Here is a 26,003-nt window from a genome sequence, read left to right on the forward strand (position 1 = left end):
CCGTTCCAGGCTATGCGCCGTCACGTAATGTTCTGCAATTGAACCCACAAGGCCAAGCCACATTGGGCTGACTTACGGACCCCTGTTCGGCCTGCTGCCAGGTTCCAACTGGCAACCAACCACCCGACTGGTCCCCCGTCCAAGCCGCCGCCGCACCTTCCTACTGAAACCTCCGTGTCAAGCTGGACACTCGAGAGCGCTTCGTCATCAGCGTTGCCATCACTCCGGCACGACGCCGTTTCTTTTCTTCGCAGACAACTCTCCAACTTTTGAAGAATTGGAAAGCCATTCACCATCTTGATCGTCGGAGACTCTCCGCTCGTGACGTCTGTCTTCGACTCAATCGCTCACCATCGTCGGTCCACTAGTCGTCATCAGGAGTCTTCGCGCCCAATCTCCCCAACCCGCCCGCTATGTATTCGAACTCGAACGCCTTCCTGGGTGGAAGTAGCCAACGTCCCGGCGCGCAGCAATATGGAAGCTCTTTCGGCATGGGAGGGCAGCAGCCGGGACAGCAGCCGGGACAGCAGCAACAGCCGAGCCCGTTCGCTCCCCAGGCCACTGGCTTCGGCCAAGCGCCGTTGCAGCAGCAGTTCACTGGCTACCCGGGGATGCAGCAGCAACAGCAGCCACTGTCGCAGCAACAGCAAACTCCTCAGCAGCTCCAGCCTCAGTTCACCGGATTCCCTGGGCAGGCTCAGCCTCAGCAAAGCTTCCAGACCGGCGCCCCCCCGATGCCTTCGATCCCCCCGCAGTTCCAATCGCAGTTCCAGCAGCAGCAGCAGCAGCAGCAGCAGCAACAGCCGACTGGGTTTCCCGGCCAGCAGCAACAGCAGCAACCCCAACAGACCGGTTTCCAACAGTCTCAGCCGACTGGTTTCCAGCAACCTCAGCCGACTGGCTTCCAGGGCCAGCAGCAGACGCCAGCCCCAGCTGCAGCTCCCATCAAACCTCAGGCCACGGGCTTCAGCCAGATGGCTGCTTCTTTCCGCACTGGAGGAACACCAAAGCCAGCTGGCAGACGTCCCAAGTCGGCGAACAAGATCCCCAACATTAGGTTGTCATTCATCACTGCCCAAGACCAGTCCAAGTTCGAGACCTTGTTCAAGTCTGCGGTCGGCGATGGCCCTGCCACCACTATGTCCGGAGACAAGGCTAGGGATCTGTTGATGCGGTCGCGTCTGGATGGTGATTCTCTTTCACACATTTGGTAAGTCTCGCGCTGAGCCTGGCGGCGACAGCCTATGCTGATGAATCATACACAGGACCTTGTCGGATACCACTCGATCCGGAGAACTCCACTTCCCCGAATTCGCTTTGGCAATGTACCTGTGCAACTTGAAGCTTACCGGAAAGGCTCTGCCCTCGAGCTTGCCTGACAACGTCAAGAATGAAGTTTCCAGCATGGTGGACATTATTAATTTTAGCATTGCCGAGGACACCGGCCGGACCACCCCGGGCAGCAACGCGACCGGCAGGTCAAGCACTGAGCCTACGATTCACCAGCCTCAGCCTCAGGCCTCGAACTCCCAGCTGCTGCAAGCACAGATGACCGGCTTTCCTGGTCAGCAGCAGCAGGGCTTTGGACAAAATCAGGGTCTACAGCCCCAGCAGACCGGGTTCCCCGGCATTAACTCGCAACCCACGGGGATGAATCCGCAGCCTACAGGATATACAGGACCGCGACCGCCGATGCCTCCGATGCCCACCGGATATGGTAATAGCCTTACACCGGGAGGAGGGCCGATGGCCGCGCCCCTGAATGCGCAACCTACTGGTAGGCCTGGTCAGTGGGGTCTGGTGAATGCCCCAGCCACTGGCTTGCCCAACATCGACGCTCTGCAGGCTAGAATGATGCCACAGCAAGGCCGCGAGCAGCAAAACTTCACGACACAGGGCCTGCAAGGTAACGCCGTTATTCCTTGGGCGATTACCAAGGAGGAGAAGCAACGATATGATGCTCTTTTCAAGGCTTGGGACGGCCTTCACAAAGGCTTCATTGGTGGAGATGCCGCCATTGAAATTTTCGGGCAGAGTGGTCTGGAAAAGCCCGACCTGGAACGCGTCTGGACTCTTGCAGACAATGGTAACAAGGGCCGTCTGAATCTTGACGAATTTGCCGTCGCCATGCATTTGATCTACCGAAAGCTCAACGGCTACCCCCTTCCGAATCAACTACCTCCTGAGCTCGTGCCCCCTTCGACAAGAAACATCAATGAATCTATCGGCACTATCAGGTCCATGTTGAGTCAGGAGTCGGAGTTTCGAAACAAGTCCGGCGCCGCCCTGCTTCCTCAAAAGACCGGAGTTAGCTACATGAAGACCCATTCATTAAGGGGCACCCCCGGTGGCCACGGCAGTGGACGTAAGGATGCTACGGTTTTCAAGAACAACGACGAACAGGTGGGCTACAGGTCTAGCGCCCGCCGTCGTGTAGGCAACAACTCGCCCCGCCCCGAGTCACCTGCTTCTGCTTCGTCCGCCTACGATGATCTTGGTCTTGATCAGCTGAGGAAGAAGATACGAGAGAAGGAGGTGCTTCTTGACGCCATGGACTTTGCCGACGAGAAGAGCCTGGAAGAGGACGATGTGCTTGACCGTCGCGACCGTCGGGAGGCAGAGGAGCTGTACCGTCGCATTCGCCGCATTCAGGACGACATCGACGCGCACCCCGATGCTGCCCTGGCGACGGGTGACTCGGAGGCTGAGAGACGTGCGCTGAAGCGACAGCTACAGACCCTTACAGACAAGGTCCCCGAGCTGGCCTCTGCGGTTCGCAAGACCGAGAAGGCCATCGCAGATGCAAGACTCGAACTCTTCAGACTCAAGGACGCGAAGGCCCACCCCAACAGCGCCACTACTATCGTTGGCACCGGACCCGGTGGCGCTGTCACCGAGTCTGACAGGCTGAAGGCTAGGGCTAAGGCCATGATGCAACAGCGCACCGCGGCTTTGACCGGCAAGAAGGTTGAGTCGGGCTTCGATGATGAGGCTCCCAAGCGCCTTGAGGAGGAGAACCTCAAAGTCAAGACCGAGAAGGAGAACAACGAGAGCATGGTGAAGGATGTGGAGGACTCCGTGCGTGATTTTGCTCGTGGTATTGAAGATAACCTGAAGGAAGGTACCACGTCCGCTACCAATGAGCACGAGAAGCGACGCTGGGAAGACGGTCTCGGTGTCGAAGATGAAGTTAGAGACTTCATCTTTGACCTCCAGCGTTCTAGCCGTGCCGCGCGTGTCCGATCTCAGGACCGGCGTGCTACCTCTTCATCTCGATCGCCTGCTACAGCTGCCCGAGCAGAGCCCGCCGCGGCCGCCCCGAGTACTCGCAACGAGAGCCCCGCCCCCCCCTCACGTACTACTACTCCTGGTGGCTCATACTCGTCGTATAAGACCCCTGAAGAGCGTGCTGCTTTTATCAAGCAACAGGCCGAGCAGCGCATGGCTGAGAGACTTGCTGCCTTGGGCATCAAGGCTCCCACCAAGCCTGGTGAGACAGCTGCCCAGAGAATGGAGCGTGAACGGGCTGAACGAGCTGCCAAGCTTCGCCAAGCCGAGGAGGAGGATGAACGTCGCGAGGCTGAGCGACAGGCACGACTTGCAGAAGAATCAGGTGCTCCGGCCCCAGCTGCGAAGAAGCCTCCCCCGCCGCCGTCGAGGAAGGCCGCTAAGAGTGACACTGCCGAGAAAGAGGCGTCCCGGAGGGCCGAAGATGATCAAACCGCCAGGCAAGCAGAAGAAGAGCGTCTTGCCAGAGAGCACGAGGAGCAGCAGCGTGCCACCCAGGAGTTGGAGTAAGTTCGCCACATGAATAACCGCTCGCTCATAGTCGTGTACTAACGAGTGTTCAGAGCCAACGCCAGAGAGCAGCAGGACGACCTGGAGAAGGAGCGACATGCCGCAGAGGCTCGACTCAAGGCGCTCGAAGAGCAAGTCAAGGCGGGCAAACTCAAGAAGGAAGAGGAGAAGCGCAAGAAAAAGGCAGCCCTTGCTGAGCAAAAGGAAAAGGAGTCTAAGCTTGCAGCCCAGAGAGCCGAAATCGAGGCGGCCCGACAGCGCGAGTTGGAGCTTCAGCGCCAGCTCGAGGCCATGAACGATGATGATGACAGCTCCTCGGATGACGAGGACGGTGTTGCTCAGATCACTCCTCAGGCGTCGACCCCTACGCAGGGCGGCAGCCAGATCAGCAGCCAGGAGCTCGAGAAGCAGCCTTCATCGCCGCCCGCAGTCCCGACCGTGGTCACTAGCCCTCCTACCGAGAACGAGAGCCGCAACCCGTACCATCGCATTCTCTCTCACTCTTCCGAGTCTACATCGGGCCCAAGCGAGCCTTCGGCGCCTGCTGCTGCCCCTCCGCCGCCGCCGGCACCGGCAGCTGCCCAATCAACTAATCCCTTCCACCGCATGGTACAAGAGAGCAAGGCCACGCCTGCGGCTGCTACTCCTCCGCCTCCCTCTGGCCCGTTCTCCCGCAAGCGTCCTGATGAGGACGATGACTGGGGCACGGATAAGGAGGACGACGACGAAGACTCGGACGATGATGACCGGCCCGGCGGCAATAGTGCAGCGGCTTTGGCATCTATCTTATTCGGTACCATGGGACCCCCTCGGCCGCTGTCGGCTACCGGAGACAAGCCGACTTCCAACCCAGTCAGCCCGCGCATTGGCAGCGATGCATCCCCTTCGTCCCCTCCCCCCCCTCCGCCTATGCCAGGCATCGGCGCTCCCCCTCCGCCCCCCGGCCCCGCGCCTGAGGCCCCGGCAGCCCCTCCCCCTCCGCCTATGCCAGCATCACCCGCCCCAGGCGGTCCTCCCCCGCCCCCGCCGCCGCCGCCTCCAGGTCTGGGCGCTCCGCCGCCACCGCCTCCGCCGCCACCGGCGGGTGACGCACCTGCAGCCCCCCCACCAGGGGCCCGGCCATCAGGCCTGCTCGGCGAGATTCAGATGGGTAGAGCTCTGAAGAAGACCGAGACTCGCGACAAGAGCGGCGCTGCTACTGCAGGTCGCGTTTTGGATTAAGTGGTACAAGTCGATGTGGACAGGGGTGATGGGTTGTGTGTTAGGAGCAAGCAACATATGTCACCAAGGAGGAATAGCTCTGCTGGTACTTTCTTTTCCCCTCCCAGGCTTGGTTGGAAGCAGATTGCATTGGTCGCAGGTGGCAAAGGATGAGAAGGGGGAGGCGTGTCTATTTTTCAGTATCTGACCAAAGTTCCCTCTAGTAATGTTGCAAACCCCGAGTGTTTTTCGCCTCTGTAATCATGCTGGCCCGTTGTCTGTCTGCGAGTCCGTTGTGTCAAACAAAGAATCCGAGCTGAGCAAACCCGGCATCGACCCTGAACGGGGTGCCTGGTGTCCCGTGGCATCGATCTGGTTGGCGCAGGTTATTTCTAGAGCTATTCCATTCCCGGCGCCGAAACGCCAATCGAAAGCGCATGGCTTGTTGCGCGGCGTGAGGGCTTGATCGCCTCTGCACGCAAGGCGCGGTGCAGCGCTGGCGCTGGCGCCGGCGTCGGTCTATGAAGGAGTGCGATTTCTGGGGGTTTGGGATATGACGAGGGGCCAGACTTCCCTTCTTCCTGTCTTGTTGACCACGCGAGCGAGTGGATGGTGTCTTACTTTTCTTTGCTTATTGGAACTGTGGGTTTTCGGGGGAGGGGTTGGTTGGGCAGCTGGTGATATGTTGTACATCGTTCAGCCCATGACAGGCCTGTTAGCTGATGATCTCAGGGTAAGGAAGGGAGACGACCTTGACAATTATGGGCATGTTGTTGGATCGGATCGAGGATGTGCATGAGTGCGGTACAGTCTCTTGCTCAGCCGGATCTGCTTTAGAAACTCCATGAGCCCACGTTTTCGACGTCCCCTTGGCGGCTGAAGTAGCTGGCCGGTCTCTTTCGCGAGCGCTGTTGTGTTACGAGCGACAGGATGTCAGACTAATGTAGGCACAATGCGAGGGAATGATCGATGGGTGATATGAATATGCACGCCCCCTCTAGCTTCGAGGACAGAGCAGCGGCAGCAGCAAGAGCAGCAGAAGCAGGCCGTTTTCCAACGAGAAGCTCAACTATCAAGACTAGGATGCAGCATCCGCCTCCAGGAAAGCTTGACGACATGGAGAAGGAGGGTGTGGATCTACGGGTCTCACGGAGGCGGAGGATGAGCTTCACAGGCCGAGCGCGACAATTCCTGCAGTGCACGTTGGGAGGGACGTGCTTTGCAGCGCCTATCGTTCTCTCTTCCTCTCTCCCTCTCTCTCGTGACCGGATCCAGCCTGTCATGGGCGAGGAGCAAACGACACTACGGCGCGATGAAACAGATGCACGGGCAACGGCCACCGGTGGTGGGAGAGACTTGAGGTCGTGGGCTAGCTACCCTGAGCTTCAGCTTCCCAGCCTCCAGATTTCCGTTTCCTTCATCTATTCGAGGAAACGATAGTAGGATGCTCTGCCCGGAGGATTGATCTCTCGGTCCTGTGAGTCTGTGCGGTTGCATGCTACGAGGGCCGATGGAGTCCGGGGTGGTGTCTGGAAGGAGCTCCGAAGTTTCTCTCGAAGGCGAAGGAACAAGCGATGTATTTGGAGACTATATTTTTGGTCCGAATAGCCAGAAGGACCGAAAAGTATCGGTCTTTCATTGAGGGAATAGGATGATGCAATAAATGTCCAGAGGTCTTGCCATGGGTCGGCGATCTGATATTAAACCAATGCCTCCAGTATGCTTCCTTTTTCTCTTGTGAATGTGGTTTTCCGGCGAGCAAAAAAACATTGCAGTTTTGCGAGGCAAAGGCCCCACTGGCTAGTTCACCTGTTCGCAACTCCCGTACGTAGACCAAGGCATAAACTTACTTTGGGAGAAAATCAAGGTCGAGGGTGGGGGGGGGGGGAGCAAATGAGATGGAAAATGCGGTGTCCCATTGTTGGCAAGACGGGAATGAGGACCATGAGGCATTGGGCATCCAGAGAGGCCAATTTTGGCTGTCAATGCTCCCTTCTAGGATGTCGAGGATCACAGACTCGACGTGTGATCGGTAAACGGACGGACGGCGACAACGGGCGTGTGCTCGAGGCGACCAAAGCTTTGCTCGACCGCCTTGACCTTTAGCCTCTTTCGAGAAGGACAGCTTGCCAGGGTTGTTAGGCCACATGGGGACCTTGACATGGGGTTTCTCTGCTTTGGAGACAATGAAATAAGGCAGGATCAGGCCACGGGCTGCCTGGTGCTTTAGGGATATCATGCGCTAAGGGAGGACGATAAGCCTCAAGGTAGACGGGTGGGATGAGGATGGGATGGGAATTCATCATGGTCAATGGGAGAAGGGTCGGCACTTCGGGCGGGTATAATATCTAAAATAGCACTATTAATATCAGGGGGGAAAACAGGGATGTCTGCGCCTGGCCTGGGGTACCAGCAGGAAGCGTGACAATCTGTGCCTCGCGAGGAAACAATAGAGTATTGGAAAGAGAGAAACAGAGGGACAGAGAACGAGGGGTACAGTAGTGTGCTGCAACGGCACGCGGGTTTATGGCCCGCGGCTGTTTGCACATTGAGCATTGAGAGGGGTTCCATCAACTGTGTGAGCTGGCAGTTGGCCAGGCCCGGGGTTCGTGACCAGAGGATGACGAAGGTTTAACACTCTTTGGTCTGTCCGCGTCTCTGGGCGTTCCCAGTGTCCGGGAAGTCGCGACGAAAATTTGATCGCGGGAGCGAATAACCGTAGGCTCATCTCGATGATGGATCAAACAGATACTTCCCCCCTGGTTTACCCCTCTTGCTACGCAGAATTGAGAAGGGCACGAGGGAAAAGAGGATGCCCAAAACGGAGACGACGGTCGAGCTAGATGCGTTGTCAATGATGTGCGAGATGGGATATCTCCCGTTGGAAGATTTGCACCTTATGCGCAGATCGACTGACAGGGGATGACGACTAGGCTGAACCTTGGATGAGGCGAGAGAAATGTGTGCATAGTGCAGGTATCCGCACGGCACTGTAGACAGATACCCGACGCCCCCTCACTGTCTTGTGAAGGAGATGCGCAGAATTGGAGGTGGGAATTCACATGGGAAAGGACGCCCGCGAGGTATCGGAGGGGAATGAAGGCAACAGAGAACATCGAGCAGACTGAAGCCCGGTGGGGATGACCACAGCTGGACCAGCCCGGAACCCTGTAAGGTCTTACACTACGGACACCAAGCCTACCCAACTAGGTACTGCAGTACTGGAGGTCTCCATGCACCACTGAGTGAAAAAGTTGCGCTTGCGACTGGCGAGGAACGCCTTGCGCTCGTGAAGTTGTACGCACTCTCACCTGCAGCAGATACGTACCGTCCGGACTGGGAAGCGGCTTCGACTTTGAGATGGTTTGGTGCGGTGGGGCTAGTGGGAGGAACGGCTAGGAACTTGGGAGTTGGTCCCAATTCTCGTTGAAACATTGTCAGCCCGTGGGGCCAATGGGACGACTGAAAGTGGAAACGGTTTGATTTGGCATCACGAGCCGGGGCGCGACCAGGCCACGGGCGAAGACACGAGGTTTCTGTTCTGGAAGGGCAGGTTGAGTAGCAGGAAACATGTGCGAAGGGATTGGCGAGGATGGGGATGATGTCACGGATGAGAGTGAGCGACCGGGGGAGGGGATTCCGTCCTCTGCATCCTCGCTTCGTTCGTGCTGTGTCTGTAACATCGTCTTTTAATTTTAATCGGAAGGGTTACGGTCACTTCTGGCACATCGGTCTCAGATGCCGTGTTCGATGAGGTAACTTCACGGCGTAGACGGTTTGAAGCCTCAGCGGGTTTGCATGCATCATGACTAGTGTCAGATGCCTCTCAACTTGTGGCCCAATGGTCTCTTGTGCCTGTCAGGATAGACCGTCAATGATGGGATGTTGTCTCAACTTGTGAGACCCTTTCCCCGTACCTGGCGGTCACTGACCTTCTGAACCCCAAGGTTTCGGGCCAAGTGGCAAGTGGAGATGCACATGTCGTAGCAAACGAGTCGTCGCCATTGGCGCTTGTAGCCTGGAGAGCTGCCTTTGCTACGGTACATCTATTCGGAGACAAGAGTTTAAGAGGGTTCCAGGAGCCTCGATCCTAAATGGCTGATGGCTCGTTTACTTGTGATTGATAGACATTTTGGATGAGTCGGCCACTGTCCGTTCGTCCACGCGCGTTCAGGACGACGTAGACCTTTCGAAGGTGGCATGCTAATTCGTCACGGCTCACCTTCCAACAATGCGCGGGAAGCCCTCTCAGCCGTCCATGGGAGGTGAGCACGGGATGAGAGGCTCCATCGGTCTACCTTCCACGAGCGGCACCGATGACTCTAAGCAGCTCCCTGCATGAAGGCTCGAGCCTCTAGTGTAGTTGATCCCCCCTTCCTTTATTTTCCATCTATCTTTTCCCGTGTGTTCTTGCGACTTGGATAAAACGGGTACCGTGGATGGCGTCTCCAGCAAAACCCAGTTTCGAGAAGTCCGGCCTAGGATTACCCCCCAGACGACCGGGATTACAGGAAAATCAGGATAGCCTGATAACCATGCACTCACTTCAATGCACTACACGAACGCTTGCGATGTCACGCCCTTTCCCAGGCCTGAGCCCGGCCAAGTCTCAGCCAGCTGGCAGCAACTCCCACCGTCGGCCCAGCAGAGCTCAGTGACGAGATATGTACACGTACGGAATGGACGAGCGCACTCACAGTTCGCCTTGTACCAACATCGGCAAGGCAGAGTGAGACGGCAGCCACATTCCGTACCTGACGATCTGGCCAGCTCAGGGCAGGGTCTTGACTCTTGGGATCTAGTCTCGTCTCACCACGGGGATAATCGTCGCAAGACATTTCTTCTCAAATACAGCACCTTGCTGGAAGAGGGGGAGAAGAGGGGCGGGCTGCTAAAAAAAATTTTGCTTACCGATGTTAGTCTGACAAAGAAAAGAAAAGAGGGAGAGTAAAAGAAAAAAGATAGGATGAAGAGAGAGGAGCATTCTGTCCAGCCCTTCAGCGGTTATCCGTGGTTTCCCATCTGCAAATTGGTCGGGAGAGCCCAGCCCAGTTTCATCGGACGAGCCACAACAGCCAATGGCAGAGCTTCCCCTAACAGTACAGCGTGTTTGATTGGCGAATAGAAGACGCGTTTGTTATTCTTTCCCAATTCGGCGAGACGCGCTGCCTACGCGCTGACTTCATTCCTTGAGTTCTTGACCCAATCAACCGCAGCCGCACACAACCGCACACAAGGCCATCAAAGGAAGACCAGGCGAGGGACGCCACACAACACAAGGAGCGCAACCTCGTCGCAGAGCGAGACATTGAGCTCGCAAACCCGCAAGCCCTCGCACAACGCACACAACCAACCTGATGAATTTTCGCCTCTGTCTCCTCTCAGATAGGAAAGCTAAGCACTCTTACGGGTGCAGATCAGCCGAAGGACGGCAGTACTGAGGCGCTTAGCCGTGCAACCACCACCGTGACTGAACGAGTACGAGGCCATTGTCCAGAGGGAAGCAAAGGCGGGTTCCATCGTGTCCTGGTCCTACTCCTGCTTGACTCTGGGCAACCGCCCACCAGACTCGGTTTTTCTCGACCTCTCTTGACACCTGTTGGTTTCGAGACGGACCCGGACCAACGCCCGCCACAATGCGGACTGCATGAGGTGAAATCAGGAGTTGCGATTTCAATTACAACTTGCATCGTTCCTCCATACCATCCATCCACAGGTAGCCCCCCCCCCCCCCCCCGGCAGAGCCCTGCATGCTGCAGCAGCATTATCATCCACTGTTCGCCGAGCTACGTCCACGGTCTCCAGCTGTCATCTCCAGCAATCATCCTTGAGGACGTCTGGGAGCAGGGGAGCTTGGGGAGCACGACCGGTGGGTTTTGTTTGATGGCGCGTGTGTGTGCGGATGTGTGTGGCCGACAGTGGTAGACAGCACAAACGACGCCCACAAGATTCTGTCGGAAGAGAGACACCAGGCAAAGCCAAAAGAGGAGACCGTACTGCGAAGCCTGCGGCGGCCCACTCGGACTACGGACTCTCGCATGAACTGTAAAACCTGCTTGCATACAGTACGTGCATAGCATAGCCTTCCCGTCCTGTCGCTGGCCTCTGCTCATTCGCATTTCGTACAATTGTCGTCACCTCTTTCTCTCTCTCTCACTCTCACTCCTCTGCCGGACGTAACCGCACGTACCACCCCCCCTTCCCTCCCCACTGCACCTGAGCTTGACAGGCCTGGCCCTGGGAGCCTCGACTCCCTCTAAACTTGTCTTTTCTGACTTCGACCTGAACTGGATGGAGCCGAACGAAAGTCTGTTCGACTCCTCGGACGACTTGGGGTTCGACTGATCAACCGACCGGGCTGGCTGGTCCTCTCTTTCGACTGCGCGGCCCAAGCAAACGCGCAGAGACGAACGCAAATCCTCGCCTGACAGGAACCAACGGTCCAGGGCACCGACCCCAGATACGACGGGTGCCGGTAGTGTGCGCAGCGCATCACCGTCTCGTCCGTCCGTTCATAGCTCCCTCTTTCCATCTCCCTGATCTTTGATCTCTCTGATCGCTGTCTCCGATGCTTGACCGGCAGTCCAAGTCTGAACCTCGACCTTTCGTTCGGGACGGCGTGTTCCATTAAACGGCCGACGCTCTTCGTGTCCATCCTTCTCCCGCGTCCGCGCCCTCACCCGCGCATCCTATCTCTCCCCATCATCCATGCCTGGTATGCCACCGCACCCCGGCCGATATCAAGCACATTCGCGCACACCACACACACCATTACACTCCCTGCGTCTAACCAGACTACGAAGCTCGTCTGTTCGTACACTACACACCCTTGCTGCCACCTTCGGCGTACCCTAGCCTGGTCAGTCGTGTCACAGCCCACGCTCCTCTCGTCCAATCGCCCATTCCTCCCGTGCTCCAGAGGCCCCACCAGGCATCTCTGGGCTTGCTGAGCTGGCCGCCCACCTCTTCAAAGACATCCCGGTCCTCTCCACTCGCCTTGGCTGAAATCAATCCATCCATCTTCTGCCGCCGACTCCCACGCTACGACTACTTTGTCACTTTGCTACTTTACTACTTCCTCCAGGACTCACTTCACTTGCTCCTCCTCCTCACAGTCCGTTTGCCGCTGCCGCTTGCCCGCTCTCACCTATTACATCTAGCCTACCCTCCTCTCCCTCGCGTGGTATCGTGCCTGGTATCCCCTCTTTTCTTTTCACCTTTCCGCAGCCATAAGCCGTATCTTGCCCACACGCTTGCGCACACACACCTTCGCCACGCACGTCGTTCGGCTTTGCAAGGCATCGTGCCCTTTCGAACTTCAACTCTGTCGCTTCACATCACAAACCCGTCTTCGTCCAACTCATCGCCTTGTGTCCTGTCAAGGTCGCGATTCGTCGCTGCACTTGGAAATCTGACCGCCAAAAAGCCCCCTTGCATTCGCGACCCACCGGTCATTTCCAGAGTCTAGACCCGACCAAGGTGAGCCATGAATCTCCTCACTTATTTATTCTCCTCCCTTCAATCATGCGAAACCCCGTTTGGGCTCTTAAACTTTGGAACCCGGGCCCCGCCGGGTCAAGAGAGTCGAGTCCACGCCGGCAACTACTTATCTAACCTTGGGCCTTGCGGCTTGCTGACATGCCCTCCCGCTCACAGCCCGCTGCTTTCCGCAAACCCGACTGGTTCCCGTCATAGACGACATCAAGCAGCTTCGACGGCCGTCATGGCCAAACCACCACGCTTCGCCGGCTCCCACGAGCCTTTACAAATCTATCAGGACGATTTCTTTGAGAACTCGACGGCAATGATCAACCACGCACCCATGCCTGCCGTCTCCAAACCCCCGAGGAGACCACTCGGCGCAACGAACAACAACAACGTCGTCCTTAACCCCCCAATGCTTGCATCCGACCGACACTCGCCCTTGAAGGCATTGTCAGGCAACTCAAAATCGCCCCTCGCCCCGCTCAGGTCGCAGGGCAGCAAGTTGAACATGGTCCCAATGGCGCCGCCATCGGCACAATGCCAGAACACCGATTCGCTGCACAAAAAGCCCTACTTGTCCAAGTTCAAGACTGTTGCGCAAAAACCTCCTTCCGTGGAGCTTAATGCCGGTTTCGGGAAAGAAAACGTCCACCCACAACTGTACCCTGCGCCGCCGCCAGCGACGATCAATTTCGACCAGTTCTACATGCACAAAGGCCCGGGCAAGCGCACTTTGATGGAGGCAGCCCCAATCAAGGAATCGAGACCGCTGAAGAAAGTAAAAGCCGACGAGTCGGGCCTGCCGTCGCACGATTCTTTCCCTCCTATTGTCGACGATGGCGCGAAACCGGGACACAGCTACGCGACTCTGATCGGGATGGCCATCCTTCGGTCACCACAACGGCGTTTGACCCTCGCCCAGATCTACAAGTGGATTTCTGACACGTACTCGTTTTACAAAGCGGAGGAATCGGGTTGGCAGAACAGCATTCGACACAACCTCAGCCTTCACAAGGCCTTCATCAAGGTGGAGCGGCCAAAAGACGACCCCGGCAAGGGCAACTACTGGACTATTCAGGAAGGCATGGAGCAGCAGTTCATGAAGGACAAGCCGGCGAGAAAGACAACCACCACTGCTGAGAACGTACCCGTCATGTCGACCCGCATGGAACCCTCGAGACCGGCCAACATGCCTATCCAAGAGCCGACCCTTCCGCCTCCTGCGCCGATCAAGCAAGCGCCCCTGCCGCCGCTGCCTACTTCACAGGCCACAGTTGCTGTTGAGTTTTCGTCCGATGCCACCATCCCTGTCTCGGACTCGGCCGCGCCTGAGGACGGACAAGACAAGCTGGACCACGACTGCTCACCTCTGCCTCCTACGATGCACTCTTCACCGCCAATTCCACGGCACATGGAGCCCCGCAGTCGTACGCCTCCTCCGCCAGGGCGCGGTCCTGTCTCTTCGATTACGAGATCGCACAAGAGAAAATTCGCATCAATGGACGACAGCGGTTACATCTCGTCTCTCGAGTCGTCAGCTCTGCGGCCACAGAAGACGGGCATTCTCACTTCCGAAGCCGACCGTCCTCGGAAGCGCAGTCGCGCAGGCAGGGCCGAGGATGAGATTGCTCGCTTGCGCGCGTCGTCTTACGATAGCCCTAGCAAGGGTCGGTCGTACAACGCGTTTGCCCCACCGTCTTCGTCGCCGCTCCGCCAACAGGGTCAGATGCTGCCACCGCTTACACCCGCCATGAAGCTGAAGCCACCTACGAAGGCCCCACCGTCTGCATCGCCCAACACCAACCTGCGGATGCATCGCGAAAATGTCCGACAGATGCTTCAGTCTCCTATTCGCAAGATGGCCGGTTCTGGTGACGGCAGCGCCCCGTGGAGCCCGGCCTTCAACTTGGACGAGAGCGTCTACAACTATAACCTCATGACCACTAACGAATTCGACATCTTCCAAGACTACGATAATGACTTCTTTGATGGCTTGCCTCAAGATTCCCCCTCCAAAAAGTCTGGTGGTAAACGACCGCGCCCCGAGCGTACGCACTCGGCTAATGCTTTGACCGATTCCAACGAGTCCGGCCAAGGCAACAAGTCGGCGCTTTCGACGCCCTTTTTGAAGGCGCCCGCGCAATCCAACGCCTTGTGGGAGACTCCCAGCAAGGTTTTTGACGGACTCTCTTCCCCAATCAAGCCTAACGACGGCGCTTCTCAATGGAGGTTCCCTTCGCCCACCAAGATCTCTGGGTCTTTTTACGAAGTGGCGGCCGAGGGTGATTGGCCTGCCTTCTCCTTCGACACCGCCGACTTCCTGGGGGGAGGAGAGCCCACCGAATACTCCGGTCTTGACATTCTGCAAGGTTTCGAGAAGATCGGCTCTGGCTCACAAACCAAGGCTTCGGGTTCCAAACCCGGCAAGCCCGCATTTGGACGGAGTTACACCTCGCAATTCTAATCTCATCTCAAGATGAGACCATTCCGTCTCATTGGCGCTGAGACATGACGACCGTTACGATGTATGAACGTACTTTACTGGCATGACGTCCTCGATGCTGAGGCATTCGCGCGACTGTTTCGACCCACACGACAATGGAGCGGGAACCAAAAGAACTTTGGGCGGGTTTGACTTTAAAGACTAATGTCTGATACGGGCTTCGAGGCTTTCACAACTCTCTTGTCCATGATTGTTTGCTTTATGATAATGAACAAAGCAGCGCACATACTGTCCGGCTATTTGGCGTGGAGGAACATCATTTCAGGGGCATGAAGGGGGGAAGAAGGAAGACATTGTGTTTTGTGTTCCCTGCTTGGCTCCGTCGGGTCTTGGCTCCGGGGCAAGCTTCTCTCCCCCTTCCCATGGGTATGGCAGGATTTCTGATTTCATTGTTGTTGTTTTTTGCTCAGGCTAGAACGGCCTTTTGGCTGTAGTGTGTATAGGAATACACAGGTTGGATGCGCGGCTGTAGCAGAACACGTATCTGGCGGCTTGCTGAGTACATTGATAGTGGTCAATTCTAGTACTGGGACACACGCACGCGCACACTTTGCAGACTCGGAAACGTTCTGAAATGAAGAGCTGGCCTCAAAACGTAGCGCTCAGCCCATTTTAAGTCGGCTTATGCTTCGTCATACGGCATGCCTGTCCGAGACTGACTTGGAGTCCCTGAGCTCCGAGTCAAGATAATATCCGCTGTGCGTAAACTTGTGGTCTAGGTCTAGCCACTCAGTTGGAAACGGGTATCATATTGACATGCTCTCTAAATCCTCAATACCTAAAGTCATCTATGCCTTCGTATGAATCTGTCGCCTTGTCCAGAAAAACGCCAAAATGTTTTGCCCTTTACTACACATATCTTTGCCCAATCGTATGTGTGTTTTGTTTTGTTTTGTTTTGTTTTGCTTTGCTTTGTGTGTTGTCACGAGTAGAAGAAAACTGCGTTTGATAATCACTGCCTCCTCGAGAGTCACTGCCGACATCATAACCGTCGGATCTCTCAAAGACCGGGCGGGCCAGCATCATGCTTTCTGTCAGTATATGCCCATCCTCGTGGCCCATCCAGACTCCTTCTGGTTGATGTTGATTTGGTAGGGGAAAGGATTCGACCCCTGCGTCGTTATCGGAGGGATGTGGTCCTTGTGGGCGTTGACGAAAGTGATGACCTTCATGACGGTCGTCATGAGTGTTTGTTCCATGGCCTTCCGGACTTTTGCGCGTTCTGTTTCATTGCCAGTCAGTCAATGCGTCTCATCGCACTCCTCTTTCCCTCCCTCCCTCCTGTCCTCCTGGCAAGTCATGTCCCAAGCGACCACTCAACGGAGGGAAGAGTATGGGAAACCAACCTGTCTCGGTCCTAGGCTCGGCGACAGTCACCTTGACTGTCCAGCATTCCCAACAGACCTCCTCATCGCCGCGCATGAGCCAGGCCTTGCGGCGCTTCTTCTCGAAGAACTGGACGTTAAGCTGCCCGCGCCCTCCGCCGCCGCCGGAGCCTGTCGAGGTCGAGGACGAAGAGCGCTCAGCGTCAAGCTGGCGCACGAGGGCGGTGGCGCGCTGTTCTATCATGGTCTCGAGCTCGACGTCGTCGACATAGGGCAGGGTCAGATCGAGGACCTCGCGGGTGTAGGGAATAACGGCGGGAAAGAAGCGATGGAAGAAGATTGTGTGAAGAATTCCTGTGAGGTTGGCGTCAGTTACTACCTGTTAAGGAAAGCTGTGCAACGTAGTCGCGACGGCGCGTGGCAAGGTTGGGTGTGGGCATCTTGTTGTTGATATTCGGGAATTGGTGAGGAAATGACGTCTGGCGGGGGCGGGACGGGAGGAGTGACATGTGGGAGGGAACTCCCCTACCTTTGACGACATCCCGTACGGAGGCCGGATCGGCGAAGGCGTCTAGAATAAATTCGGGAGGTGTTTGTTGCTGCATCGTGCCTGGGGAAACAATGTTATCTGTCGTATGAGAATATCGGTGATTCTACAGTGTTGGTCTGTAGATAGATGCGGCTGGCGCAAGACGTGGGAGTGATAGCCGTAACGCAAGTAAGCCTCCTCTGATAGTGATAAGGGAGCAAGTGTCGGATGCTGAGGGGCAACGTTCAGCCCGGCACAGATGCGCCGCACCGATAAGGGGGGAAGGGGCGGGCACATGAGAGAGGAGGGGACGGAGGGGGATGGGGGTTGGCCCCGAGCTGGGTCCCGGGGGGAGGAGTTCCTGTGATTCCATGTGCAGTAGCAGTGGGCAGTGGGTAGCAGGCATTTACTACCTAGTAGGTACCTCTTACCTACTTGGGTACGGAAGGCACTGTACCTCTGTGCGCCACTCAAGTAGGGTGCCTAGGGAGGTGGCTTCTGAGAATTGGGTAGGTAGTGTAGCAGCCAGCGTTCGGCCAGGTGCTCAGCCACAGCTGTTGGGGACTCAAGAAGGCCCCATGGCCCACAAGCATGAATTTATGAGATGACGCAGGACACGGGTGTGGCTGGGCCGAGGTAACCACGGTTCACGACTTGTAGAGCAGCAAGCAGCGGGCAGCTCTTGACTGACCACCCAGGTTATTGTTACGTTGCCGACAAGCCTTCTCGGAGCTCACCCAGAATCGCCTTTCTTGGATGCCCTGGGAGAATTAGGGAATGCCCAATTTTCTTCATACTACTCTCTCGACTTTTTTGCTTCTTGGACTCTCTTCATCCGGGAGGTCAATCGGGTCCTCACTGGTGCATTAGTATTTCTTCCCTTTTATATTTCCCAGTTACCTTTTTCCTCTTATACCTGTTCGTAATACCACCGACCTCACTCGCCTCGGCCGACGTCTCGGATCCCCTGTCGCCGCAGCACATATCAAACTACCATGTTGGAAGCGACTCGGCGATGGTTCCGTCGCAATAGGACGCCTCTCGCCGTCGGCGTGGGAGTTGTCGGCGCTGGCTACGTCGTGACTCAGTACGTCCTGAGCAAAATCAACGATGCGCGGGAGCGCATGGGCAGCGACCGCATCGCAAAGGAGAAGTGAGGCTTTCTCTCCTTCTTTCCGTCGTAATGAGGCATCTGACTAACACGACGCCGCAATGGGAGCAGCCTCCGACGCCGATTCGAGCAGAACCAGGAAGACTGCACCTTCACCGTCCTCGCTCTCCTTCCCTCAGCGACGACCAACATCCTCGAGGCGATGAATACTGAGAAAATCACGTACGAAATTCAGAAGATGAAGGGCCAGACAAAGAGCCTCAAGGCCGGCGATAGCGTCAGTCCCCCGAGTATTGCCGACACCACCATCACCGAGGACGACGGTCGGAGCATGGTCAGTAGCAGTGTCCAGAGCGAGAGCGGCGTACATGCGAGCATGGTGACGGTGCCGGGCGCTACGTCGGCGCCCACGGGAGGAGCTGAGGGTGGCGTGTCGCAGGATGGCGGCGCTGCCGCTGCTGTGGCTGCGCAAAAGAGCAAGAAGTCCAAGAGGCAATTATGGGACGACTTGACAATAAGCTGTAAGTGAAGAAGCAATACACCTGACGCGTGTAGGAGGAGGTTCTGACGACGAGTGCAGCCATCACGAGAGCGTTTACGCTGTTGTACACCGTCGCGCTGCTGACAATGCTGACGAGGGTCCAACTCAACCTCCTCGGCCGCCGAAGCTACCTGTCGAGCGTGATAACCCTCGCCACGGGCACCGCTCAGGCCACTATCAGCCTAGAGAACAACGACGATGATGGCCTCGACCAGCCCTACGGCAATGACTTTGAGACTAACCGCCGATACTTGACGTTCAGCTGGTGGCTACTCAACGAGGGGTGGAAGGAGCTCGGTCAACGCGTCGAGGCCGCCGTCCGCCAGGTCTTTGGCCACCTCAGCCCACGCGACCTGCTCAGCTTCGAGCAATTCTCGGAACTGACGCTCGCAGTGCGCAAGATCGTTGAGGGCGCCACGCCCGAGGAGCGCAGAGCGGCCAAGTGGCTGCCCTACCTCCTTCCGCCGCGGGACCGCGAGGATCACGTCCTGCGTGAGTCGGGCATCCTTGAGGAGAGCATCGTGGTGCTGTCCGAAAGCACTACATCGCAGTCGCCATCATCGTCACCCGCTGTGAGGAGGCTCCTGGACGAGACATCGGACCTCATCGAGTCCCCTTCCTTCACACATGTGCTCACCCTTATCCTAGACTCGGGCTTCTCCCTGCTCGTGGACAAGAAGCTCGCATCGGCGGCATTCGACAAGCCGGACCTAGCCGAGTCGGAGCCGCGCACCTCGCAGGTCGTGCTGTTGCCCAAGATTCTCTCGGTGCTTACGCGGCAGGCGCACGCCATCGGCAACGGCATGCCCAACGAGTATCTGCAGGAGATGGAGCAGGTGGCCGACCTCGAGGGTTTTGCTGCAGTCGTGTACTCGAGTAACTGGGCGAACGAGATCCACGACGATGAAGGTGGCATCATGGAGAGCGCCGTGGACATTCGCGCTAGCCAGGGCACCACGACCGCCACCAATATTCCCAGCCAGACGCAAGGGACGACGCAGGGGACCGGGGAGGAGAGCGTCATCATGGTGAACCCGGCGACCAGCTTCGAGAGCGCATGGGGCCGGGCCGTGGATAAGAATTAGGGCCGAACCAAAGACTATAGGAACACAGCTTCCGCTTCGAACGTGATTGACTACTTTATGAGAACCATGGGCACATGGATGGGTACGGTGGCGTGGGCTGACGGGGCGGGCGAGGCTGGGTATAGGGAATTCAGAGGTATTGTTTGTAAGAATATAACCATAGCAAGAGATGGACGGGTCATCTCGAATCTGTACCGATAGTACGGGGTTTAGCCTAGAACAAGAGTTGGCGGCTCCGTTCTTTTCTTCCGGTCTATCCCGCTCTAGTCCTTCCCTTTCTTTCCTCTGGTCCGTGGTGCTCTCGGGTACGGCGTGTTCTTGAGTCATGGCGAGGCTCCCATTGACCTCGCTACTCGACTCTTATGTTCAGTCCGCACTTCCCTCGGCTTGAGCATCATATCCAAGACCCGTCACCATCTACGCCCTTCTCGCACAAGCTTCTTTTAGAAGCGAGTCGAACTATAGCCCGTTGCGAGAGTTGGCTGGTTGTGATGCCCTGGTCACGCGGCCCACGTCGTCGTCGTCGTCGTGTTTTCGCCTTCTTTCTCGTTCAGCTGGTCCATGGCGATGGTCGCCTCCACGCCTCACATTAGGCCCCTAACGAACTGGTCCAGACCCAGCTCGAAAAGCTCGTTCTTGACGCCCTCGCCGCCCTTGTGCTCGGCAGGCGACAGGGGGTTCTTGACAACTGCAGATGAGTGCAGCACATGTCAGCGACGGTCTTTGGATCCAGCTTTTCCCCTTCCAATATCTAGGCTCTCATGACCCGGAAGAAAAGAAACAGGGGTGTGTGCGCACGCATAAGGACGTACCGTATTCAACCCAGAGGTTGATGTAAATCTGATGTAGCACGTTGCGCATGCTCAAGGTTGCCGTGTCAGTGAGCATAACGAATCGCAGATTCGAGGGGGTCTCGTAGTAGTGCAACTTGTAGGCCGAGGTGCGGTAGCTAATGAAGGCGTCGTCGTCGCCGCCGAGCTTGCGGACCATATTGCGCAGCGAGAAGACGGTGCCGAATATGAGCTTGGCGTCATCCTTAGCCGAGTTGACCTGGCTCCTGCGCAGCTGCTGCGACGGCGGTCCGCCCGAACTGGGAGTCGTGCCGGGAACGGGCAGGGGCGGTTGGGACGTCGGGCGTTCGGCGGGGAGCCATGTTTTTGAGTAGATGCATTCCGTATGCCGGTCGAAGATGTAGAAGGAGTATACGACCATGGTGGGTGGGCTGCGAGGTGGGTGCGCCGAGGTGCGCCGGGCTACTGGGGGAGGTTGAAGGTGAGAGGAAAGGTGTTTTTTGGCGGGATTAGGGGCGCATGCCGTTGTGGGGGGTGGGGATGGTCGTATGGATGTGATACGGTTCGAGGAGTTTATAAGTCGAACTGCTTCGTCGGGCTCGTTCGGTCGTTCGTCTGTACGTTCCTCGTCGGTACGTTTGCTTGTCGTCGGGGCTGTTGGGTATCTCACGGGTTGGGGAATATGCAAAGTCGCAAGAAGCAGGGGCACGGCAACGGAGGATTGTAGGTAAGGGAGCTCGGGCTAGCCGAGTGAGCGGTGGTTGTCGTTCAGTGGCCCCCGACTGCAACCCCGGAGCGTGTGGAGCTGGAGCTGGTCCGATATGCGTACAGGGGCCAATGGCGGTGCGGAGCCCTTTCTAGGTATGTACCTAGGTGTTCTTAATGGTGATGCCCTGTGTCTTTTGGTGGAGTTCTCATGGATATATGTTTGGTACTTCAAAAAACAACCCCCAAGAGGGGTTCTCGCTGGCCCTACGAGGAATCGAGGGCCGCTAGTCAGCCCAAAAATGACCCGGTCAGTGGAGAGGGACCTGCGAGGCAGGGAGCCACGATGCGTCCAATGATAGCGGCCGGAGACGGCGATGTTCGAGGAGAAGCGTGCGCGGTCTGGCATGGATGAGATGGATACAACGGAATCGTAGGGCGCTGAACTGGGGACTTGATCCTGGGAAATCCGAAAACCTGACGTAAGAGGGGCTGAGAGAGAGTGATACCGACAGCGACGGAGCTGAAAGAGAGAAGCGCCTAAATGGGGGTTTCCTGTTGTCCAAACCCCTCCACGGGGTTAAAAGCTCAGCTTGTCGTCGCTCTCGCAAAGTCCCGCTCTTTGTTTGCCCTTCGCCTTGCTTTTGAACGTTGGTGGAACATCGCTTTCGGGTTCTCGCACCTCGACTCGAAAACGGCGCCAGCTCCGACCACGCGCCGACGTAGCTCGGTCACAATCATTGATCGTTACCACTGACCTTGCCGACACATATGTACTTACTGTACTTACCTAGGTAGCAAAGCTTCGAAAGCTCCCCACCAACCCTCTCCAACAATTCGTCGCCTTCTCCAACATCACATCAAGCTTAATTAACCCCCCTTCCCCTTCATCAATCCGTATACCTGCCTGAAACGACCATGACGGACTCCTTCGGCCCTCAGAGCCCGCCGACCGAGGCCCTGGCCTCGACGTCTATTGCGACCTCTGACATGCCTTCGCCTACCATTGCCGTAGGGTTCCACGGCGAAGGCACCGCCGGAACTCGTGTCCCGGTCGCCACCCACATGTACGTCCGTCATTCTTGTTTATGTCTCTCTGCGTTGCGATGCAACTTTGCACTGCCTCCCCCGCGCTCCACCTTCATGCCCCGAAGCAATCTACCTAACCTCCGTCGCGAACGCGGTGCAGATCCGATTCGGTAACCGAGCCAACAAAGTTCCAAAGCCCTTTGCGGCATCATCGCCGGACGCCCTCAGCCCATCGCGAAGTCAAGGTGTGTCTGCGTCTGCATCAAGCTCATCTGACCAACCCCGCCGCCGCGCTGCGGTGCGTGGAGAGGGCAAGATAGCTGCGATGACCCGAACCGGACATGCAACTCACCAAGAGCAGGAAACCCTCAATGCCGTGACGGAATACGGCGCCGAGAGTCACGATGGCTCGAGCCACCACCGGATCAACCAATACATCATCAAACAGGAGATTGGTCGAGGCTCCTACGGCGCCGTCCATCTGGCGACTGACCAGTTTGGCACTGAATACGTATGACTTCCTGGCCCCAAAGCTACAACTTTACTAACCTCATCCATGTAGGCCGTGAAGGAATTCTCAAAGGTCCGTTTACGCAAACGCGCCCAGTCCAACATCCTTCGACAAGGCGCTCGGAGGCCACAGCGCTTCGCCCACCGGGTAAGCCTCAATGCGCCTCTCTCGCCGCACTTCGGCGACGGTGGCCAGGGAGGTAAAGCTGGGTGGAACGCCAACGATGCGCTGTTCTTCATCAGAGAGGAAATCGCCATCATGAAGAAGTTGAACCACCCGAACTTGGTCCAGCTGATCGAAGTGCTCGACGACCCAGAGGAAGACTCGCTGTACATGGTCCTTGAAATGTGCAAAAAGGGTGTCGTCATGAAGGTCGGGCTCGACCAGAAAGCCAAGCCGTATAGCGAAGACCTGTGCCGTTACTGGTTCCGCGACTTGATTCTGGGCATCGAGTATCGTAAGTCATTTCTTCTTCCGTCCGTGTTCCAACTGACACACCCCAGTGCATGAGCAAGGCGTCATCCACCGCGATATCAAGCCAGACAACCTTCTCCTCACTGAGGATGATGTTCTGAAAATCGTGGATTTCGGTGTCTCCGAGATGTTTGAAAAGCCCAGCGAGGGAATGAAGACGGCCAAGTCGGCTGGATCTCCTGCCTTTCTAGCCCCAGAGCTTTGCGTAGTGAGGCATGGCGATGTGGATGGCAGGGCCGCCGACATCTGGTCTATGGGTGTTTCGTTGTACTGCTTACGCTATGGAAAAATCCCTTTTGAGCACGAGGGTGTGCTTGAGATGTATGAAGCCATCAAGACTGAATCCCCCGACCTGCCAGAGGAGGAGAACCCCGATTTCGTAGACCTGATGGGGAGGATCCTGGAGAAGGATCCCCAGAAGCGAATCCACATGTCTGGGCTACGGGTGAGTGCTGATGCAACCAGGCTTTCGTTCGGTCTTGCTGACAGTGAACAGGATCACCCATGGGTGACAAAAAAGGGAACTGACCCTCTGTTGTCAAAAGAAGACAATTGCTCGGTCATTGTGGAGCCCCCAAACGATCTTGAGCTGAGCCGCGCTTTTACGCGGAAGATGAACCATCTCCTATGTGTTGTAAGTTAACATATGGGAGTTGAGATGGAACAAAACTGACGCCTAAACTCCAGATGAAAGCAATCCACAGGTTCAAGGGTATTCTCTCCAGACAAAGACAGAGTTCGAAGTCGTCGAGGGACGGAAGCTCTAGCCTGACGGTCGATCCAATCCGAGAAGACGCGCAAAAGGAGGACATTGAGGCCCTGATTGCAAAGCGTCGCGAGTTCTTGGGGCAGCAAGGTAACTCTACTGCCAACGGCAAGGTAGAATCGGAGCCGCTGATCCTGGGTATTGGCGTCGGTGCGCGAGATGAATTTGACAATGACGAGCCCTCTGCTGGCGACATAGCCGAGTCTCCCACCAATGTCGACTTCAACATCTATGACAAGGCTTATGAGGCTGAGGTAGAGCGCATCATGAAGAAGCCGGCGCGGCAGACGACCATGTACTTGACGCGCTTCGTCAAGGACCGGGAACACTACAAAGAGGTGGCCAACGTCGTGGAGGGGATGTCTGCGGGTGTTACGCCAGTGGGCACGCCGAAGGCAGACATCCATTTGACCGCGTCGAAAGGCCGGTTTGCAGACTTGGTCTCTAGCATGACTGGCGGTTCACAACCGAAAGCTAGCGGCGGAGACAGGAATTGAGGGCGTAGTTGCGTACATGTGCCTTGAGGACATGACTTGGCGTTGGACTGTTAGGCATTGTAACCTTTTGCCTGGTGTTTCCTTTTGAATATGATACCTGTTCGTGTCCAAGGTGGTTTAGGGTTTCAGCCTAGGAAATTGCTGCTCCGTCGTCATCACACAATACTCAAGGAAAAGTCGAGCGATGCTAGGAGGCCACAGTTATCAGGTGTTCTTTCTTCCAAGTGCCCACAGATTCGGCCAGAAGAAACCTATGGGCAGTGTATAACGGTCTCTGCCGAGGCGGCAAGACCCGACTCAGCATAGGCTAGTTTGGCCGTCATGCTCATCCTGATACTGGGCAGACTTCAGTTCTGGGCTGGGCTTGCCCTGCCAATCGGCGGGTTGAAGAAACCCTCTATTGTTGTCAGCGCGAGACCGTAAACCTTGAGTTTCCTAACGAACGAGCGCTAGAGGTCCCGGGGAAAGTCCGAAAGTTGGAAAGGGAACGAAGGTGAGAGGGGCGAAGTAGGCACCGGAACCACCACGGGGTTGTAGACATGCCAGCTCAAATTATCTATCTTCAAATTGATCTTAACATAAACGTGAAGCAATCTGCAATGTGTCTTATCTAGCGGGATTCGGGTCTTGTAGCCACAAGATCGTACGTAAGAGAGCTTACTGAAGGTGTACGGCTCTCTCTCGGTACAGATTCTGCAACCGCTCTTAGAGTCCAGGTCGCCTCCTACACATCGAAGTTAAAAGCCCAGAGAAGTTCAAGTAGCCTTCTGGAAACGAATTCACCAAATTATACACGACTGCGTGGTGTACGACCCAAATCGGCTAGTAGTACTCACATCTTAGACGCGTTTGGCTTGTGTAGTTATCACATACGACCATACCCACTGGAGAACTCGGGATCCCGTCCGCTCTCCCATAGATAAGCCAGTGAGGGCCGGATTAGTAGTTGGGTCGGTGACGACCAGCGAATACCTGGTGTTGTATGTTTTTTAAATGATGATGAGGATTTTCTTGAGTGGGATCCTGTCTCTGGGGTCTTTTCTCAACTCCCATCATTGAAGTTTGCACCAGGCTCCTTTTTCCCAATATAGCACTTAATTGTTCTCAAATCTAAAAGAGTAAGTAAGATGTAGAGATTTCCTTTAGGAGAAGCGTTGTCTGCACTATTAAGTGTGTGCCTGTTTCATAGACTCCATAACACAAAACATTCTTATCGGTTTTGTTTTTTTGGCCAAGAATCCCACGTACGGGAACCATTGATTTAATACTGCCTGGTGAAATGGACACCACCCGACAAGTCTTTGCTGCGCACAAGGTCTGCGTTCTATTCATTTTGCAGCATGCCTGTACAGTCCTGAGATTTCGCCAGTTATCCCATCGGATGCCAGCAAGTCCCCTTTCGCCAAGGGCGGATTAGGCCGACTAGTTAACGATTCAAAGCCCAACACTTTTGGAGTAAATCGGACCATCTTGGGGGTGGGTTTCTTGGCAAAAATGAGGATTGCTCGCGCTCGTGGGAGGAACACTTTCCCCTGGTGGCCTTGAAGTACCCTTTGCTGCAACTGATAGGTAAATCAATGTTTAATGGGAAATTTTCACGACACGCCTTTTCCAGTGCCTGTGCGCGAGGTTATGGTAAACATTTGCATTGAA

The 26,003-nt window shown here is 56.2% G+C and overlaps 6 protein-coding genes across 6 annotated transcripts; 4 read left to right on the forward strand and 2 right to left on the reverse strand.

Moving 5' to 3' along the window:
• Window positions 1–137: 137 nt before the first annotated feature.
• CDEST_00570 (Putative EH domain, EF-hand domain, EF-hand domain pair protein) lies at window positions 138–5,252 on the forward strand. Its single transcript, XM_062916729.1, has 3 exons — window positions 138–1,210; window positions 1,266–3,794; window positions 3,852–5,252. The coding sequence occupies exons 1-3, from the start codon at window positions 414–416 to the stop codon at window positions 5,017–5,019; spliced, it is 4,494 nt and encodes a 1,497-aa protein (XP_062772780.1). The 5' UTR covers window positions 138–413; the 3' UTR covers window positions 5,020–5,252.
• Window positions 5,253–12,032: 6,780 nt separating this feature from the next.
• Window positions 12,033–15,523, forward strand: CDEST_00571 (Putative Fork head domain, winged helix-like DNA-binding domain superfamily). The gene is made up of 2 exons (XM_062916730.1): window positions 12,033–12,477; window positions 12,655–15,523. The coding sequence occupies exon 2, from the start codon at window positions 12,722–12,724 to the stop codon at window positions 14,945–14,947; it is 2,226 nt and encodes a 741-aa protein (XP_062772781.1). The 5' UTR covers window positions 12,033–12,477; window positions 12,655–12,721; the 3' UTR covers window positions 14,948–15,523.
• A 195-nt stretch (window positions 15,524–15,718) lies between these two features.
• CDEST_00572 (uncharacterized protein) lies at window positions 15,719–17,196 on the reverse strand. The gene is made up of 3 exons (XM_062916731.1): window positions 16,841–17,196; window positions 16,333–16,665; window positions 15,719–16,208 (listed from the first exon to the last, which is right to left on the reverse strand). Exons 1-3 carry the CDS (start codon window positions 16,914–16,916, stop codon window positions 16,021–16,023), a joined length of 597 nt encoding a protein of 198 aa, XP_062772782.1. The 5' UTR covers window positions 16,917–17,196; the 3' UTR covers window positions 15,719–16,020.
• A 346-nt stretch (window positions 17,197–17,542) lies between these two features.
• Window positions 17,543–19,677, forward strand: CDEST_00573 (Putative peroxin-3). Its single transcript, XM_062916732.1, has 3 exons — window positions 17,543–17,993; window positions 18,063–18,472; window positions 18,532–19,677. The coding sequence occupies exons 1-3, from the start codon at window positions 17,836–17,838 to the stop codon at window positions 19,575–19,577; spliced, it is 1,614 nt and encodes a 537-aa protein (XP_062772783.1). The 5' UTR covers window positions 17,543–17,835; the 3' UTR covers window positions 19,578–19,677.
• A 2-nt stretch (window positions 19,678–19,679) lies between these two features.
• Window positions 19,680–21,124, reverse strand: CDEST_00574 (Putative trafficking protein particle complex subunit). Its single transcript, XM_062916733.1, has 2 exons — window positions 20,390–21,124; window positions 19,680–20,265 (listed from the first exon to the last, which is right to left on the reverse strand). Exons 1-2 carry the CDS (start codon window positions 20,787–20,789, stop codon window positions 20,162–20,164), a joined length of 504 nt encoding a protein of 167 aa, XP_062772784.1. The 5' UTR covers window positions 20,790–21,124; the 3' UTR covers window positions 19,680–20,161.
• Window positions 21,125–21,398: 274 nt separating this feature from the next.
• On the forward strand, window positions 21,399–24,891 carry CDEST_00575 (Putative serine/threonine-protein kinase, active). Its single transcript, XM_062916734.1, has 7 exons — window positions 21,399–22,140; window positions 22,263–22,347; window positions 22,464–22,613; window positions 22,665–23,070; window positions 23,117–23,532; window positions 23,584–23,721; window positions 23,775–24,891. Exons 1-7 carry the CDS (start codon window positions 21,992–21,994, stop codon window positions 24,348–24,350), a joined length of 1,920 nt encoding a protein of 639 aa, XP_062772785.1. The 5' UTR covers window positions 21,399–21,991; the 3' UTR covers window positions 24,351–24,891.
• Window positions 24,892–26,003: the final 1,112 nt, after the last annotated feature.

The sequence above is a fragment of the Colletotrichum destructivum genome, chromosome 1 (assembly GCF_034447905.1).
Source record: "Colletotrichum destructivum chromosome 1, complete sequence".
Taxonomy (NCBI): Eukaryota; Fungi; Ascomycota; class Sordariomycetes; order Glomerellales; family Glomerellaceae; genus Colletotrichum; species Colletotrichum destructivum.

What these genes read in the sequence shown, in the direction of transcription:
- CDEST_00570 (XM_062916729.1), top strand. Translation starts at nt 414, where the DNA reads ATGTATTCGAACTCGAACGCCTTCCTGGGTGGAAGTAGCCAACGTCCC. An exon ending in GATTCTCTTTCACACATTTG is followed by an intron (nt 1,211 to 1,265) that starts GTAAGTCTCGCG and finishes AATCATACACAG; the next exon opens with GACCTTGTCGGATACCACTC. An exon ending in CGTGCCACCCAGGAGTTGGA is followed by an intron (nt 3,795 to 3,851) that starts GTAAGTTCGCCA and finishes ACGAGTGTTCAG; the next exon opens with AGCCAACGCCAGAGAGCAGC.
- CDEST_00571 (XM_062916730.1), top strand. Translation starts at nt 12,722, where the DNA reads ATGGCCAAACCACCACGCTTCGCCGGCTCCCACGAGCCTTTACAAATC.
- CDEST_00572 (XM_062916731.1), bottom strand. Translation starts at nt 16,916, where the DNA reads ATGCAGCAACAAACACCTCCCGAATTTATTCTAGACGCCTTCGCCGAT. An exon ending in CGTACGGGATGTCGTCAAAG is followed by an intron (nt 16,666 to 16,840) that starts GTAGGGGAGTTC and finishes CCAACCTCACAG; the next exon opens with GAATTCTTCACACAATCTTC. An exon ending in CGAGCCTAGGACCGAGACAG is followed by an intron (nt 16,209 to 16,332) that starts GTTGGTTTCCCA and finishes GCAATGAAACAG; the next exon opens with AACGCGCAAAAGTCCGGAAG.
- CDEST_00573 (XM_062916732.1), top strand. Translation starts at nt 17,836, where the DNA reads ATGTTGGAAGCGACTCGGCGATGGTTCCGTCGCAATAGGACGCCTCTC. An exon ending in GACCGCATCGCAAAGGAGAA is followed by an intron (nt 17,994 to 18,062) that starts GTGAGGCTTTCT and finishes CAATGGGAGCAG; the next exon opens with CCTCCGACGCCGATTCGAGC. An exon ending in GGACGACTTGACAATAAGCT is followed by an intron (nt 18,473 to 18,531) that starts GTAAGTGAAGAA and finishes CGACGAGTGCAG; the next exon opens with CCATCACGAGAGCGTTTACG.
- CDEST_00574 (XM_062916733.1), bottom strand. Translation starts at nt 20,789, where the DNA reads ATGGTCGTATACTCCTTCTACATCTTCGACCGGCATACGGAATGCATC. An exon ending in CAACCTCTGGGTTGAATACG is followed by an intron (nt 20,266 to 20,389) that starts GTACGTCCTTAT and finishes ACTCATCTGCAG; the next exon opens with TTGTCAAGAACCCCCTGTCG.
- CDEST_00575 (XM_062916734.1), top strand. Translation starts at nt 21,992, where the DNA reads ATGACGGACTCCTTCGGCCCTCAGAGCCCGCCGACCGAGGCCCTGGCC. An exon ending in GTCCCGGTCGCCACCCACAT is followed by an intron (nt 22,141 to 22,262) that starts GTACGTCCGTCA and finishes AACGCGGTGCAG; the next exon opens with ATCCGATTCGGTAACCGAGC. An exon ending in CAGCCCATCGCGAAGTCAAG is followed by an intron (nt 22,348 to 22,463) that starts GTGTGTCTGCGT and finishes CACCAAGAGCAG; the next exon opens with GAAACCCTCAATGCCGTGAC.